The sequence below is a fragment of the Theropithecus gelada genome, chromosome 3, assembly GCF_003255815.1.
Source record: "Theropithecus gelada isolate Dixy chromosome 3, Tgel_1.0, whole genome shotgun sequence".
Classification (NCBI taxonomy): Eukaryota; Metazoa; Chordata; class Mammalia; order Primates; family Cercopithecidae; genus Theropithecus; species Theropithecus gelada.
This window is the reverse complement of record NC_037670.1, coordinates 69407188-69425841: the sequence shown is the minus strand read 5'-3', so window position 1 is coordinate 69425841 and position 18654 is coordinate 69407188. Positions and strand designations below refer to the sequence as shown.

General features: G+C 43.6%; 1 protein-coding gene and 1 long non-coding RNA gene across 4 annotated transcripts in view; one reads left to right on the top strand and one right to left on the bottom strand.

The window, feature by feature from the left end:
* HECW1 (HECT, C2 and WW domain containing E3 ubiquitin protein ligase 1) overlaps positions 1–18654 on the top strand; it is a 454397-nt gene that overhangs the window by 394888 nt on the left and 40855 nt on the right. For all 3 annotated transcript variants that reach the window (XM_025379207.1, XM_025379206.1, XM_025379205.1), the window contains 3 exons: positions 3470–3590; positions 4352–4465; positions 5259–5411. In XM_025379207.1, the coding sequence (XP_025234992.1) occupies positions 3470–3590; positions 4352–4465; positions 5259–5411 (388 nt within the window). The remainder of the gene's footprint in view (positions 1–3469; positions 3591–4351; positions 4466–5258; positions 5412–18654) is intronic.
* On the bottom strand, positions 5017–17954 carry LOC112620511. Its single transcript, XR_003118541.1, has 3 exons — positions 17700–17954; positions 7270–8416; positions 5017–6536 (listed from the first exon to the last, which is right to left on the bottom strand). It is a non-coding gene; the product is annotated as an uncharacterized LOC112620511 (long non-coding RNA).

The following is an 18654-nucleotide window of genomic DNA, read 5'->3' as shown; positions in this document are numbered from 1 at the left end:
GTGACAGTACCAGCGGTAGTGAAAATCATAATTAATAAAATATACTGAAATGTGCTGGATAGAAAATTATACTTGCACTGACAGACCTGTATTCTAGTTCTGTGTACATCCCAAAACCTGGTATTCCAGCAAGACCACTTCTTTGCAAGTGATGGCCATTGGTTCCCTCAGGCCCAGGTGTTGTGGGGCCCAGGTGGGCGCGGCTCCCCATGCTTCCTTGCTTTTACCATTCAGCCATATCCCTCCCCTCCCTTTCTCCGAGTTGCTGTCATCTACCAACCTTTTTCTCATTCTCAAGGCCTGTGGCCCCTGCCTTGTGGTCTTCTTCTCCTTCCCAAGCAGGTCCTTCCATCCTCCTGGATGACTTCAACATCGACAGGGACCCTCATTCCGTTCCCTGGCTTCCCAGTCTCTAGACTTTGTCTGCAATGACTTTCTCCTCCCCTGCCTCAACCACTTACTCCCAAAATCACATTCCTGACCTTGTGATCTTCTCCACAATCACTAATTCAAACCTCCTCTTCCCTTCCGATGTGCTTGATCCACTACCCTCCCTAGTACCATCCTTTGGCCTCATCAAGGCCTCTGGTTCATGGACTTTTCTCCTTTCCTTTCTAACGTCTTTCCCTGATGCAGCATAGATTCTGCAGTTCATCATTTCAGTAGCACCCTTGCCAATGCCCTGAACTCCCCTGGCCCTCTCCCCTTTGTTTGCACCCTCTGGCAGAGCTTCATCGCGAGATGAACCTTCTGTCTGCTTCCCCGACTTCTGCAATCAGGCACTCTTGGGCAAATTCACCTCACAAGGCAGATTATTAATTCTAAATTAGTCATCTCTCATCTCACATGAATCTTGAACACCCAAAGGAAAATTCTAGCACATTTTTTTCTATCTCCTCTACTATTATTTCAAACATTTCCCCTAAAGCCTCCAACCCTCAGCACCCCTCCTCTCTCCTAGCAAATGACATCCTGTTTTACTTCACTGAGAAGCTGAAGCCATCCAGCAGAAATTTTCTCAAAGGCCTGCCATCAGACCCACAAGACTAGCAAACCTGCACACATCTTCTCTGTCACACCTGGAGGTCACGAAAGGAGGTATCCTCACTAAGGTCGCCATGAACTCTGGCCACCCAATTTGGCGGGCCATTCTCAGCCACCTAATCTTCAGCAGCCTGTAACATGACCAGCTGCTGTCCCCCAGCATCCCCTCTTCAGTTTGCTTCTGGGACACCACTCCTGACATCTCGTCTACTTCCCTGGCCATTCCCGCGGCCTCATCCTCCTCTTCCTATCATCCTTAAGGCTCAAACCCAGGCTTTTTTCTCCACTCAAACTGTGTCTCTCTCTAGACAAAGGGACTATCATCAAAGAAAAAGTTCATACTCTTCCCCCACAAATGTATTCTTTTTCCACTACTCCCCATCTCAGTGAATGTCACCGCAGGGCGTTCAGTTACAAAATCTGAAACCCAACCCTCCCTCACTACCTATATCCAATTCATTGCCTCTTAAATACATCTCCTCTCTGCCCACTTCACTTCATCTCCACTGACACCAACCTAGTCCCATTTGAGCTCTTTAAATCCACTTTGGTCCTCTGGGGTTTTGTTCTCTTCTGCAGGAAGATGGATGTTTTTATGATTCAAGTGACATCATGCCAGCCGTTATGCAAGGGCTTCCTACTACCCTTACCATAAAACAAAATTGCTTAACAATGTACCTTGTCCTGTTTCGTGCAGTTCCTGCCCACCTCTCAGGCCTTGTTTTTGTACCACTTTGGTCCTTGGACCCTGTGCTCCAGACAAACTGGAGTACCACTTTCCATTTTGCCACAGGACCTTTGCACATGCTGATCTTCCACCTGGAGTGCTCTTCTTCTCCCAGCTCATCTTCTCTCTCAGTTAAAGCAAAGCTTTTCTTGACCCATGCAATCTAATTTGTGCCTATTTATTCTTCAGATTGTCCCCAGAGATGCCTTCCCAGACTTAGCCTGAACTCCCCTGGCCCTCTCCATTTTGTTTGCACCCTCTGGCAGAGCTTCATCCTTAGATGAACCTTCCTGTCTGCTTTCCCCCCATTCTGCAATCAGGCACTCTTGGGCAAGCAGCAGATGAGATCACAGCAGATTCTGTGATCTCAACGAACTGGGTTTCTTTCCTTCCTGGATAACAATCATTGTAACTTGTATTATATACTCATTTCTGAGAGTTTACCAGCATCAGTCTTCTCTAAATTGTAAGCTTAGTACCTGGAATATAGTAAGTAACTAATAAATGGTTATTGAATGGGCAAGCCTTGATTCTGACGACCTTTAAAACTCGGGTAAGAATATTAATTTTCCATTCTTTTTTTAATTAAAAGGTATATATAGTAAAGTATTTACAAAGCACTCTAAATGAGACAAAAGTTCTCACCTATATAGAGTTAGCAAATTATTATTATTGTAAACTTCACTTTTATGATGCAAGGTCATCTAATATAAACTCTAATCTAATATAAACTCCTAAATGCTCTGAGCCTTTGTGTACAGGTATGTTTATTTGAGCATCAATATCAATACAGGAGCATGACAGACACATATACTAAAGTCCTACTTACCTCATTATAGTTTCAATCACTTCTTGTAGGAACTTACAAGGAAAGTTTAGTTCAGTTTATGTTAATTATTTTAGATTATGCAAGTACAATTAAAGCCAAGAAAAATGCTCATCCAGGTCCTTTTAAAAGAAGTATAACTTGAAAGAATTAGAGAGGAAGACATAAATATTTATTCTCATTAGAACTCACAAATGAATTTAGTATATTATTTTTATACTTTAGTATATTATTTCTATTTATTATAAAAGCCACTGAGAGAGTGATGGAAATCAAGGGACTTCTTGGAGAAGAAAAATATGGAGATGCCAGAATGTGCCTCTGTTGGGCTCTCGCTCTACTGTCACTTTGCATATTTGTTCTTCCACAGAAAGTGATGACCTCATGCCTGTAATCCCAACACTTTGGGAGGCCTAGGCAGGCGAATCACTTGAGGTCAGGAGTTCCAGACCAGCCTGGCCAACGTAGTGAAAGCTCATCTCTACTAAAAATACAAAAATTAACAACAATTAGCTGGGCGTGGTAGTGCACGCCTGTAATCCCAGTACTTTGGGAGGCCAAGGCGGGTGAATCACCTGAGGTCAGGAGTTTGAGACCAGCCTGATCAACATGGTGAAACCCTGTCTCTACTAAGAACACAAAAAATATCAGCAAGGTGTGGTGGCACACACCTATAATCCCAGCTACTCAGGATGCTGAAGTAGGCGAATCACTTGAACCCAGGAGGTGGAGGTTGTGGTGAGCCGAGATCACACCACTGCACTCCAGCCTGGGCAACGGAGCGAGACTCTTTCTCAAAAAAAAGGAGAAGAAGAAGAAGAAGAAAAAGAAGAAAAAAGAAAGTGATGACCTCTGTGTGCTTCTCTCTGCAGGTTTACAGAGAGCCAGCGCAAGAGCCCCTTCCCCCTACCGGAGAGACTTTGAGGCCAAGCTCCGCAATTTCTACAGAAAACTGGAAGCCAAAGGATTTGGTCAGGGTCCAGGGAAAATTAAGTGAGTGTTCCAGTGCTTAGCACTGAATTCAGACAATAGATTTTTCTATCCCCTTCTCCCCTACACGCTTGTAATATTGTTTTTGAGATCGGCTACTCTGGTGTGGTAGTGGTTATGGTCTGAAGCGGGGGAAGAAGGAAGTTGGGAAGCTGGAAGGAAAGAAGAAAGGACATTAGGAAATTGGAAGGGAGGCAGGAAGAGAAGGTAAGAGAGGGAAAGAGAATGAGAAGGAACAGAATATTTTAGACAAAGGCATGTAGAAAATCACAGGGTAGACCTTTTCAGAAAACAAGGAATCTTGAACTAAATAAAAAATCTCGTATTTCCCTTCACTTATTCTTGGGAAAAAATTTAACTCATTAGTCAAATTTAAAGACTCTTGGTAACTTTGTAATTGAAGTCTAAGTAAAATGTTGTTTATAGTTTCCCTTCTGGGTTTATTATTTTCAACTTAAAAAGCTGAACCCAAACTCAGGAATCTTAAGCGATATCCTACGAGTTGATCAAAATGAACTATCTTAAAAGCAGTTCCATATGATGGCATGCACGAGAAGTGTACACATTTTCCTTGCGCTCCTGATGTTTTGAAAAGCGTGTTCAGATAATCCCTCGATGAACTGACGGAACCTGCATCCTGCTCTTTCCTCTCGTTGGAGAGGCTGGGGAGTGAAAACCTAAACCTGGGCACTCACAACTCACTTAGAACCCTGTCCAGCATCCTGACTTGAGGGCCACCACTCACCACCCCTTCTCCTTCTCAGGCTCATTATTCGCCGGGATCATTTGTTGGAGGGAACCTTCAATCAAGTGATGGCCTATTCGCGGAAAGAGCTCCAGCGAAACAAGCTCTACGTCACCTTTGTTGGAGAAGAGGGGTGAGACACCAGGAGTTTTATGCAGACACCTAAGCGTGGGTGGGCCAGAGCCTCAGGATCAGGGGTGATTTTTCTCAGGAAGGAGCAGGGTAGCTGTCAGCCTTCACCCCAAGGCGATTCCCTCCCAGGAGGTCCTTCTTTTCAGGTATTGCCAAGCTTCAAAAAATGCCATGTTCTTCAAAAACCTAAGATTATTGACATGCACAAGAGGCTGAGATCACATGGTCAAAGGATAAGCCAAAAATACAGTCCCAGGGCACTGGATCTTTCCTTTTTAGGTGTTGTACGCTTCTGAGTATCTAATTTAAAAACCTCTTTCTCTTAAAGCGTATGTATACAACTTCATGCCAAACTTTTCATATCATTTCAGTGATTTCATGGGAAACGACCTCAACCATGAAGGACAAGCCCACATGCACACACACATGCATGCACACACTCACTGTTGCAGAAAATTCTTTTATGTGTCCCGTGACAAAGGCCTTGTGTTCAATGGGCTGGCTGTGTGTTTTAGCTCTGAGGTGTTAGATGATCAAAAGAAAACACTAAGGAAAGCTACCATGAGAGTTTATTCATGGACATCTGGTTAAGAAACATCTCCAAACCAATTACTGCATCCTCATTTTCTTGATGAGGATTGATACTTCCACTGAGATTCACTCCAAAGAGCAGAGGCTGCTCTCTGCTTTCCCCAGCACCCAACTCTGACAGGGCACACTAGAATTTGGGTGCGAGCAGGTCCCCTCACCTGTGGGCACAGAATGAGCTTCCTGGACCTCTGCTTTCTTTGCAGCCTGGACTACAGTGGCCCCTCGCGGGAGTTCTTCTTCCTTCTGTCTCAGGAGCTCTTCAACCCTTACTATGGACTCTTTGAGTACTCGGCAAATGATACTTACACGGTGCAGATCAGCCCCATGTCCGCATTTGTAGAAAACCATCTTGAGTGGTAAGCTCTATAATGTTCACTTTCTTGTGTTTGAAAGTTCTCCTCTTTCTTAGTCAGAATTCAGAAGCATTTCTCAAAGGCCACTGTGTTTAGAGCAGTGGCCAGATGTTATGAGGGATGAGCGTGAATGACGCAGCCCAAGAAGGAAGACTCTGTTAGTCTTCACCCAGAACACAAGATGAATTTACCAAGGATGCTGATAATATATCAACTGCAAATTGATGTGAGAAAGAATAATTGCCTACTGAGAAGACACTAAGATCAGTAGACAGGTCATGAATGTTGATAATGTTACTAAAATCATAAGGTCCCAGTGGAGGCTTCTTGGAGGTATTTATGGGTTTGAAATTCTTTGACCTTGGACCGATGTCTTTAGCACTGTGGACACTGGCTTCCGCATCTTATTGTAAGATACGGCTATTGGGTCAGATGATCTCTAAGCATTCTTCTGACTTGAAAATCCAGTATATCTTTGGTTCCTGAGTTGTCTGCTGTTGAGGCATTCTATTACCACTTACTGATATGTGTAGGAAGATTGGTATCAATCAATGCTGTGCAGTTTTGTGGTGCAGATGTGGGTATTAGAGGTCTCCAGAACGCTGCTGGGACACCTGGGATGCAGGCACTTTCCTGCTGCATCACCACATGCCTGATTTGAAAATTACCGCTGCTCTGACTGCAGGAGCTCCTGCTGTTGAGAGGGAAAGGAGTCCTGGAGATGGCTAATGTGGGTTCTTCTGACATGGCTTATTTATGCTGCTGTTGAAGGGAGCCACTGGGGTAACACCTGAGCCTGCTGGCCTTAGAACCCAAGTTCCTATAGTTTGGCTATAAAGCATCAGTGTAACCCACCTGTGCTAAGGCTTCCAGCTATTGCACATGCCTTCTCTCCAAATGCACTCCCAGCCCCTGAAGTTCTTGAGCTGAGGTAGAGTGAGTGAGAGCACATCGAGGGTTTGGTACAAGATGAAACAAAACGTGCCCTTTGTCGCCCCAGAACTTGTGAATAAGTGGATGATGGAGCAGAGCAGGCAAGTCACCGTGGAAGGGCCCGAGAATGGAATCTGCCTCTCACTGAGCTCACATTCAGGCAGGCTCCATTCTGATGGTAGAGAGTGCTATGACCTGTAACACAGGAATATACATATACACAGATTATACCTAATACAATCCCTCAGCTAGCTCTTAGTTTGTGAGCATGAAATTTAAGATGGTGTCTTAGAGGTCATGAATTGGAATCAGCAATCAACAGAGAAATATTTTCATCAAATATCTTACCATATAAGACTATGCTAGGTAGTGTCAGGACTACCTTCGCTAATTTAATGATTATAAATCAAGCACATAGTGTGTGCTGGGAGGATACAAACATAAAATGAGCAAGGTCTCATGCCTCAAAGAGGCTAGTGTGAGGAACACATGAGCCAACCAACGATCACAGTACAATAGCTTCAGTGCTCACTTATTCACATCTACACATGTGGGCATGTGTTTGCCTGAGATACATAGATAAGCCTGAGAATTGTATTCAATCACAAGGGAAAAATATTTCATTCTGTCCGAGGTAGGGGGTCAGGGAGTGGGGAATGGAGTCTGTGAATCTTACAAAAAGAGGGGACAGTGGCATAGGACAACAAGGACAAGCACCACGGTGGGATGAATGAAAGCCGACATTTGAAGAAAACCTTGGTGTCAAGCATGTTTCAGTGCAGCCACAAAATAAGGCCACAGGTGAAGGCCTGATGGGAAGCAGAGAAGATACTGTGGCCCCCACTTGGCTGGACTGCCTGTTAAGAGTGGCCTCTGTCGCTTTCCACAGTGACCATGCCTCACCTGCTGCCACGTCCCTGCAATGAACCTGGCTTTGTGGCCTTCTGCTCATCCATGCATTGCAGGGCTGAAGAGGCTCTGCAGATGTTTCCGTTACACTTTATCACATTAAGGAAGGAAATTGTGTGATACAGGGATTTTGCACGAATTACCAAAGTTCTCTGGATGGATCCCTGATGAGGGCTTGGCAGTGCCTGCCCTCGAAATGCAGGTTAATCGCTGTGTCCTTTGCTAGAGGACTTGGCCTCGCACTAAGCATGCTGAGTTTCATCCGCTGATGGTCTCATTCATGTGGAGAGTATTTGTGATGCATCCTGGAAACACAATTGCAGGTAGTTTTCTGAGCCGACTAGCAATCTAAACTGAACCCATGGTGATGAGATTTTCTTCAGCGCCACTCTTTGGATGCTGCTGACTTGTGATGAAATTGGCAGGGAACTCCCTTCTGATTTAAAGCTTCAACTGTGAATGCCTCAGTCCGGAGAGTCCTCAGCCTGGCATGCAGAACAAGCCCCTGCACCTCCACGGGGTCAGAGAGCAGATTGTAGCGTGACCTTCCAGGTGGAGTCACACTTTTCCTCTCTTATCAGTGGCTGCAAATTCCTGAGCAAGGGAAACTGGTTTTCTTTGCACAGAGCCACAGCTGACTGAATGTAAGCCACCTAAGAAGAGTCTTATTTAGATTTTAACAGGAAGCCCTGATCAGCTTTGGACATCTTAACAAAACCATGATGCCACAGTTATTCCTTTTGTTTATTTTCACACAGTAAGCCATCTTGTGCCATGAGGCAAATAGTTTAACAAACAAAACATGCAGGTTTCACCTATCTTGTGCCCCTGAGTGGCTCGTTAAGCTCTTTGGCCAGCATTTTAGCAAAGGGAGGCTAGGAGAGCCCAGATCTGGTGATGTGGCTTTGGGTATTTTGCACAAAATGCTGGCAGTGTATGGGTGCTGTAGCACCTGCCTGAAGAACTGTCGCTGTCATTCCTGCAGCCGGCAGGTCCAGGACACTCGGGAAACCAGAATCCTGAGTCCTCAAATCTGATGGCCCACGACTGATGCCACTGGCTGCCTCTTAACCGCCCACAGGGTGGGCGTGGCTGCTGCTGATCTCGGGTCAGTGTCAGGCGCTCCTTCCACCTTCTCAGGGAGTTCATCAGGAGATTCATGGAGGCTGCAAAGAGGATGACAATCATCAGGGCCTGTGCATCACTCATGAGCAAACGGAGAAACCAAAAGATTACAAGGCTTTTTATGGGCACAGCCTTGATTTTGTAAAGCAGGACATTGTCCCTAGACACAGGACAAGCCAGGGCAGGATTTGGCCTGCAGGGAGGACAGAGGTGCCTTCATGGACACCCACACCCTGCCCACTTGCCTTCACTCTGGAATCAGAGATAAGCATAACCACAGACCCGAAATAAACATGGCAAACACAGGTCAGCTTCAAAAGTTGTTGTTGGTTTTTTCCAAAAATAGAAATTTTATTCTCTAGTAAGGCATATCAGAAAATGCTGTGTAATTGGTATTCATCTTTTATAAAATTTATAAATGTATAAAACGCTGATGAGCTAAATGGATCTATTTTGTACTACCGAGCATAATTTTTTATGTTATCATAATCATTAATAAAAATTAGATGAATTTAAAAGTCAGTTGCTTGTAGGCTAGTGAAATAGTGAAAGGACTGGAGTTTTCCTTTAACTGGAAGAATTGTTACCACTTAACATACACACGTTTAATACCGATTGGCTTGCTATGGAGGAATAACTGAGAAACCAAATGCACTGAGTAGAGTTTATATGAATGTTTTAACACAGCTGTTCTTACATGATTATACTTTTTAATGCCTAGCAAAAATCCATTATAAGGCTTCAAAGGATTAAACATCACTCAGGATTGACATGGTACTCAGCTGTGGCTACAGGCAGCATCTTTGCAGTGGTCAATTTTATCTTTTTTTGTTGTTGTTATTCTGCTTCTTTATCCTTTGCTGACCTTCTTCTGGGTCCCATCCTCTTACACATTTTCTGAGTTCCCTCTAAAAACTAAGTTCTATCAGAGCAGAGACACTTTTGTCTTATTTTACTCTAGCACAATGCCTGGCACTTTGAGGCGTTCAGAACAGCTCCCCGACCACTGGGTGCATAAATGAATATTATTCCACAAGTCACACCAGTCTCTTCCTTCTACCAGGGTTAAGATTAATAGAGTGCTCCTTCCTGCCATGTGCGATTAATTGCTCAAAGTTCACACTTTTCTGTATTGTCTGTGGTTTTAAAAAGTCAGCAATAAATGCACATGTCCCTTAAGAGCTTTACACTCTGGGAATCTGCTCTCCACGATGCGTGAATGCTGCTTGTTACTGAAGGAAGGCCTCCTCCTTCTCACACTGCACGTGCTCCTGCAGCGACCACTTCCGGGTGAGGCACTGCCCGAAGACATCAATGGAGAAACCCCTGACACTGTGTCCGTCCTCTGAAAGCTCCCCTTTGAGAGTAGGTACTTGACATTCTGGGCTTCCTGCTTCCTGTGTGTGGGCTTTGTATCCCTTGGAATAGAGCCAGCTTAATCAAAAGCCCTAGCAGGGCATCATGATTCCACCCAGTTCCTTTCTTTCTAGTCCAGTGTTGAGACATACCAATATGAATAAATCTAGTGAAAATTCTGTGTTACACACGTTGAATAAGCTGGAAAAAAAAAACTGTCTGTGGGTTTTGTTTTTTTGTTTTTTGTTTTTGGTCAGGTTTTTTGTTTTTTGTTTTTTGTTTTGTTTTGTCATGTTGCCTTTGGCCTAAAGAGACTTTCTGCAATTGCTGTTTCATTACTGATTTGTACAACTGACTTCCAAACTGAAAGGACCCTGTCAAAGTCAGCAGTGATAATATTCAGGCCAAGGAGAGAGAGGAGATAGAATCAGAAGAGCTCTTTCAAAGCTGGAGCCTATAAGGGACCACCCATGGACACTGGTCACTCATGGACACAGCCCCAGCCAGACCTGGCCACAGCAGGTCAAAGCTGGGAAATAACCCTCTCAATCAACACTCTTCTCCCACTCTCCAGTCCCAATGGCCAAACTCAACCATAAACCAGAGGACAGAGGCTGTCCAGATACTGCAACCCACACTGGCCAGTCCCTAGGTCACAGAGCAGGGCAGAAAAAGATGAGAAATTAGTGGAGGACAGGAGAGCAGGGAATGGAAAATTACCACAAGAGCCTATACATTTCAGGACATTCAACCCATCTACCAGAAATCTTACAATTTACAGAACAGTGTGTGTCTGTTGTATGTGTCTTTGATGACAGAAGTCGATGAATACTATTCCAAATTTCTTTTTTTTTTTAAGATGGAGTTTTGCTCTTGTCCCCCAGGCTGAGTGCAATGGCAAAATCTCGGCTCACTGCAACCTCCACCTCCTGGGTTCAACGAGTCTCCTCCCTCAGCCTCCCAAGTAGCTGGGATTACAGGCACATGCCACCACGCCCAGCTAATTTTTGTATTTTTAGTAGAGACAGGGTTTCACCATGTTAGCCAGGCTGGTCTCGAACTCCTGACCTCAGGTGATCCACCTTCCTCGGCCTCCCAAAGTGCTGGGATTACAGGCATGAGCCAATGTGCCTGGCCTATTCCAAATTTCATATCTTCATTCTTCGATTATGATGATGTCATTTGCATATTGATGAGGCACTCATATGCTACTTTCTTATCCTTTTCATATTTATTGTATCCTGATTTTATATCTTTAGGGATACAGAATTTAATAATTAAGCTAAATAATGAAGGATCCATTGAGAACCTGCTAAATATAGCAGCCACTGTCTAACAATATTATAACCCAGATGTAATGTTGTTATAACAATATTATAACCGAGATACTGAGTTATCCTACTTTTACAGATGAGGGAAAATGAGGCACAGACATAAACAAGGCCATAGTTGAGGACCAGGCAGGAATAGGAACCCAGATATCATGGCTTTAGCATCAGGATCTAGCCCCCATTCAAAGGCAAAGTCAGATATATAATTGGTCAAATTAAAATACAGTGTGACTACTGCTGTGTGTACCTCTATTATAGTATTTATCACATCATATTGTAATAAGGAGGTACAAGGAACTTTGGAAACATGAATACATATAGTTTCCATATAGTTTGCATATAGTTTCAAACTATTATGTTTATATAGGAAAGATTCACATTTAAGTTCAAACATTCCCTTCTCTAAGGGTCTTTCCTGAGCACTCAATTTAAAATAGTGCATCCATTTATAATTTTCCAACTTAACATCTTACTTTAATATATTGACTGAATTTATCACTGTATAAAGTATTAATATGTTTATAATTTGTTGTCATTTCTTCCCGAAAATGTAAGCCCAGTGAGACCAGAGTCTTGCCTGTAGCTTTCCTAGTCACAAACTTGGCACTCAGTAAATATATGTGGAAGGAAGGAAGGAAAAAAAGAAAGGAGGGAGGGAAGAAGGGAAGCTGGACAGATAGATGGATGGTTGAATGGAAGGATGGATGGATGGAATGCTTCTCAGGTAAAACTTCTTGGTTAATGAGAATTTTTATCCCATTTCAATTTTTAGCTCAGAATATTTGAACTAAAATAAAATAAATAAAAACAGTAAAAAAAATAAATTTGGGGCTTTTCACTCATTGTTGAGTGTCATTTAAGCTCCTACCAACTATTCTCTCTGAAATCACCACTGGAAATTCTTTCTGTCCCAATTATTCTGAATGTCACTTTTCCCGGAGCAAATCTAAGATGCCCTAAGTCTGAACGATTGAAATAGGTGAGTTCCTTCTCTATTTCTAGGAAGAATACCAGAGCCTCAGACACATTTTGTTTGTCTTAAGTACAGTCATGTGTCAGTTAACGAGAGGGAGATTTCTGAGACATGCATCACTAAGCAATCATTGTGTGAACATCATAGAGTGGAATTACACAAACCTAGATGGCAGAGCCTACCGCACACCTATGCTCTATGGTATAGCCTATTGCTCCTGGGCAACAAACCTGCACAACATGTTGCTATACTGAATACCTTAGGCAACTGTAACACAATAGCAAGTATTTGTATATCTCAACATAGCTAAACATAGAAAAGGTACAGTAAAATTATTGTATAGAAGATAAGAAATGGCACACCTGTGTAGGGCAGCTCCATTATAATCTTTTGAGACCACTGCTGTATGTGTGGTCTGTCATTAACTGAAACGTGGTTATGTGGCCTATGCCTGTGCTAACATGTATCATTTTAATAAATGACTACGTTATGAGTCACTCTTTACATAATTGTCAGTGTGAGAAGGATTTTCAGAGCCAGATTTCAGATTTGAGGCTGTTAATCAGTTTCTCTGCAGCCACCAAAATGTCTGTGTCCTCCTTTATGTCTGTGGTGGTGATGAATCTAACCTTACAGGTGTCACAATCAGACATTCTACCACCTCTCAAACCGAGATTTCCAAGAGGATCCCAAGGCCCTTTGCTAACTGCAGAATAAACAGACTCCCCTGCCTCCTTCTGCCCCAGCCCCGACCTCTCTCCCTTCGCAAGCAGATACTCCCTGGGTGGTAAAAATCTTCTGTTTTCAGGTCTTTAGCAAGGGGAAGTGGGGGAGGAGGGAAGCTCTTTTGTGCATGTTTAGAGTTTGGCCAAGTGGGTAAGTGGGTATTAAGTGTAATTGTAGAGTTTTATGGAACTTAAGAAGTCCTGGATAACACACTTTAAATATTCTTTGCTACATCTGCAGAGTCTTGAATTAGTAGGTAGAAACCACAACATTATGAGATCCCACTGGGTGTCTCATGGCCCTTCAACCTCCCAGGGCCCTCCTGACAGAAGACCTCAGTGTGGACTTTTGATCTGAGTTTAAGATCAGGTAAGCCCCAGCCCCAGCCCTACCCCTAACAACAGTTCCTGGGTTCTTTCATGAACACCTACAAGAGCTTTGCTGACCCCATCTCTGGCTGAATCTCAGTAGCCTCCCTATCAATTCTCAAACAAGATGTGGAGCAAAAATTAGATGAGAAGTCACCATAGAATGAGTGGGATTGTTTGGGACTCTGCCTGTCCTATGTCTGAACCCAGCTTTCTTTAGAACATGTGAGAAACTTTCAGTAGGAAAAGAATGACCTATTTAGTTAATGATGCCCATACTGTAACTGGGTATGCAACCAAAAGAAAATTATGTTAAATTCCTCTCAACTTTGAAAACACGTGAAGAAAAGGAATGAAATTTCTTCAGGAAAATCTACGTGAATTTATGCATATGCTAGAACATAAAAATTATTGAGAACATAAAATGAACTCAAGAAACCTTGAATGGTAGAGACCTTTTTAGAGACAATCAATCTTTTTAATCAACAACTAGAATCTATAAAAGAAAAGAAAGGCCAGGCACAGTGACTCATGCCTGTAATCCCAGTACTTTAGGAGGCCGAGGCGGGTGGATCACTTGAGGTCAGGAGTTTGAGATCATCCTGGCCAACATGGTGAAACCCCATCTCTACTAAAAAATACAAAAATTAACCAGGCCTAGTGACACATACCTGTAATCCCAGCTACTCGGGAGGCTGAGGCAGGAGAATTGCGTGAACCCAGGTGGCGAAGGTTGCAGTGGGCCGGGATCGCACCACTGCACCCCAGCCTGGGCAACAGAGTGAGACTCTGTCTCAAAAAAAACAGAAAGATATATTTGAATATATAAAAATTAAAATACTTTTATGACAAAAATACCATAAACAAGGTCAAAAGACAAGCTTTGATCTTGAAAATTAATCTTTGCAACTCAAGAAAATCAGAGGTTGAAAATCTGTAATACACATTTCAAAGAGCTCTTACAACTTGAAAAAAAGAGGAGATACAACCCTGGGAAAATTAGCAAAGAATAAGAAAAAGCTGTTCAGAGAAGAACAAATTCAAATGATTGATAAACCCATTAAAAAATCTGAACTTTTCCAATGGTGAAGGAAATGAAAACTAAGGTAACAATGAGATATCATTTTATAACGATCAAATTGCCAAAAATTAAAGAGTTATTTATCTTTGGAGGGGATATGAGTAAAAGGATGCTTTCATACATTGTTGGCAGAAACAGGCATGAAGCAATTTTACAGCCTTTTGGGGGGGAATCCAACCCACAATATAAACTAAAATTTTAAAAACCCAGATACCCTTTAGCCCATAAAGTTATCTCATAGAAATAAAAGCACTAATATCCAGTACTTTTATAACAACAGGTAATATTTATTGAGCCCTTATTATGGGCCAGGTATTTTTGCAAAGGCTCTACATGAATTACATAACCTGTTATAATCCTCTATTTTACAAATGGGAAACTGATACCCATAGAGGCTTAAACTTGCCCAGTATAAGAGCTAGTAAGTGGCAGAGGTGAGGAGCAATCACATGCAGTCTAACTCTAGAGTGCAGAATTTCTTTTTTTTTTTTGCGGGGGGGTACAGAATCTTGCTCTGTCACCAGGCTGGAGTGCAATGGCACAATCTTGGCTCACTGCAACCTCCACCTCCCGGGTTCAAGCGATTCTTCTGCCTCGGCCTCCTGAGTAGCTGGGACTACAGGTGCCCGCTACCACACCCGGCTAGTTTTTGTATTTTTAGTAGAGACGGAGTTTCACTATTTTGGCCAGGTTGGTCTCAAACTCCTGACCTCATGATCGGCCCGCCTCGGCCTCCCAAAGTGCTGGGATGACAGGTGTGAGCCACCGCGGCTGGCTGAGTGCAGACTTTTAAACGCTATGCTGGACTGCTGCACAAAACACACTGGTGTGTTTATTTCAGCAGTGTTCTTAAAGACACAAACCTAGAAGCAATGCAAATGTCCATCGGCAGGGGAATGGTTACATGTATTACAGCAGATCCACACTGCACAGTCATATGGAGCATAAAAAAGACTGAATTAGAACCTTCCAGGTGATGGAGAGAGATTTCCTCAAGATATTGTTGACAGAAGAAAAGCAGAAAAGCATGAAGAATTCAATTCAAAAATTGAAAAATAGTAACCCCAAGCCTGTGTGTATGTAGCTAGAGATACATAAATATAAATATATTAGTATGTGATTATGTGATTCAGATTTTAAAAATGGAAGGGCACATTTTAGATTATCAATATGTGTCACAGGAGATGAGCCAAGGTGACAGGAGCCAGCCAGCCACGCCAGAAGAAGCCAAAATCTATATAAAAATTACATCTGTGTGTAAAAAATAAATAAATCTCTTACAGCCAAGATGCCATTTGGTATAAATGTCTTAGCTTAATTATTAGTGGAAAACAAATATCTTAGATATGCATTCATCAATGCACAATTCTTAGCACCTAAGGACTTGATGCTGGATTCTCCAAACTGTTCTACACATGAGCTCCTGGCATATTGTAAATGCCTCATGTACATGGTACGACTATGCTCACCCTACCCCTGGTATCTTCCCTTCTTTATCTCTCTTTGCCTTTTCTCCCCCCTTTACTCAGCACAGACCTCTTTACTAATTCCCCACTGTCTACAAAATGGAGTCCGGACTCCTCGCATTCTCAGGACAGCCAAAGCACAAGACCACCTGCCTTGAGACACCATCTGCCTCTTCCCGGCAGCTCCTCCTCTGCCCTCCCCACGCTTCCTTAGGCTTTGCTCCGCTGCCCATATGTGCTCGATTGTTTCTTCTGTTCCTCTTCTCTCATTTACGTGGGCGCAAATTTCCCACCCTGAAAATCCACTTAAAATACTGCATGATTTCTTCATGATTTCCTGAACCTTCTCAACACAAATATGTTCATCTTCTCTTGAATTCTTTTAAAAAACAAAGATTTCCAAACCCTTTTAGTGGGAACCTTGTTCTCCAATCTAGAATAGATGGAATTGGAGCCAGGCTCTGGCAAGGAGGAGGGGTGACTGGTCCACTGAGCCCCTCAGGCTCTTCCTCCTCCCCATCTCTATGCTTCTGTGCAAAATAGCTTGAGAAAGCACTGCTCTAATCTACTGTCTGCATCTCTCCTTCCATCCCTCCCTGGCCACTTTGTGTTAGCTTTGAAACTGGATCAGGGCAGCATCTTATTGTTCGGGTTTGCCCTCTGCAGCCAGCGTGGTTTCTGGCATGGAGGCAGCACCCTTCAGGTCCTGAGGCAGGTGCCACACAGCAAAAGGCAAACCCAGGTTTCATGCCTGCTCCAACTCTCAGTAGACCCTGGGCAACTTTCTTGACTTACCTGAGTCTCAGCCTCCTAGTTCACCAAAAGGACGTAAGAGTGCCTGCTGTGGTTTGAATGACGCATCCCCCAGAATTCATATGTTGAAACTTAATCACCCATGTGATGATATTAAGAGGTGGGGCCTTTAAGAAGTGATTAAATGATGAGAGCAGAGTCCTCATGAATAGGAGTAAGGCCCTTATAAAAGGCCTTGAGAGAGTGAGTTTGCCCACTAGGTACAGTAGCACCACCACTAGGTACGACCACCCCGAGCTGTCACAACCGAAAATGTTTCCAGACATTGCCATGATTCTCCTAGAAGGCAAAACCACTCTGTTGAGAACCACTGTTTTCGTGATGGAAGACTGGAAAAAGAAAAGGTTAAGCAAAATTTTTTTGCAGGATAAAAAGTATTTCTGTAGGCCTAGAGTTTTAGGAAAACATTTTCAACCTTGGAATATGTCATTGCTGCAGTTGGAATATATGTGTTTTTCCAAAATTCATAAGTTGGAACTTAACCCCCAAGGTGATGGTATTAAGAAATGAGGCCTTGGCTGGGCAAGGAAACTCATGCCTGTAATCCCAGCACTTTGGGAGGCCGAGGCAGGTGGATCACCTGAGGTCAGGAGTTTGAGACCAGTCTGACCAACATGGTGAAACCCATCTCTACTAAAAAATACAAAAATTAGCCAGGCATGGTGGCACATGCCTGTAATCCCAGCTACTCAGGAAGGCTGAGGCAGGAGAATCACTTGAACCTGGGAGGCAGAGGTTGCAGTGAGCCTAATTGCATTGCACTCCAGCCTGGGCAACAAGAGCAAAACTCCATCTCAAAAACAAACAACAAAAAAAAAGAAATGAGGCCTTTGGGAAAGTGATTAAGTCATGAGGGCTCCACCTTTGTGAATGGGATCAGTCCCCCTATAAAAGAGGTTGAAGAGGGTGGCCTAGTCCCTTTTGCTCTTCCCGTTCTGCCATTTGAGGATACATCTAGATATCCATCTTAGAAGCAGAGAACAAGGCCTTACCAGACCCTGAATCTTTTGGCACCTTGATCTTGGATTTCTCAGCCTTCAGAGCTGTGAGAAATGAATTTCTATTATTTATAAATTACTCAAGCCATGATATTTTGTTATAGCCACAGGAATGAACTAAGACACTCATATATTAGACCTCTTTGGTTATTGGACCAGCATAACTGAACCACACACTTTAGTTTTCAAATGTTGGCAACTGAAGAACTTACTTTAAGTAATGACCTTCAACTAATGACCAGGTGAGTCTCGGTGCAGTCAGTCCACTGAGTTCATGTCCTGATTCCCTGCTAGTCCATCTAGAAGAGAATCTCCCAGATGCTGTTATCATTTGCTTCCCAAGACAGTGGCCTCCTGGACTGAGTCAGAGGGAAAAGCTTAGACAGAAGCCACACCTCTGTCTCCAGCCATAAGCAGGCTGCTGGAAGGATTCCCACAGAGTTGCCGTGGGCTCTTTATGAAGGCTGGAGGTTAGCTATGGCCCTGGTGTGCTCTCACCTGCCCCACAACAGCCACCTCACCCTCCAAGCAGGCCTGTAGCTGCACGGGAGTTCCAGACCCCATGCCTCAGTCCTCCCACAGACCAAGAGGGAAAAATTACAAAGCAAACCACTGGTGGGGATGCCAGGGCCTACACCAAACCCACTATTAGCTGTGGAGACAGGAGACTAGCCTATGGCCAAACCCTGAACTCAGCCCACAAGAATGTGCACAGAGCACAGGGAATGACAGCAATGCTGGCCTTGGTATAAAAGCCAGGACCAGGGAAATTTGATTGTGCCAGGAGGACAGGGAGCTGCAAAGAATCAAAACTCTGCTTCCCCCATATTTATTCCAAAAAGAGCTCCATGGTGCAGATGTTATTGCTGGTGCTTCCCCTTACTCTTTGTACGGTGTGTTCACTTTCCAAAGGTAGTTCTGCTCGTTTGTTTGTTGGTTTGTTTTGAGACGGAGTTTCGCTCTTGTCTCCCAGGCTGGAGTGCAATGGCGAGATCTTGGCTCACTGCAACCTCCGCCTCCCGGGTTCAAGCAATTCTCCCACCTCAGCTTCTCGAGTAGCTGGGATTACAGGTGTGTGCCACCAGGCCTGGCTAATTTTTGTATTTTTAGTACAGAAGGGGTTTCACCATGTTGGCCAGGCTGGTCTCGAACTCCTGACTTCAGGTG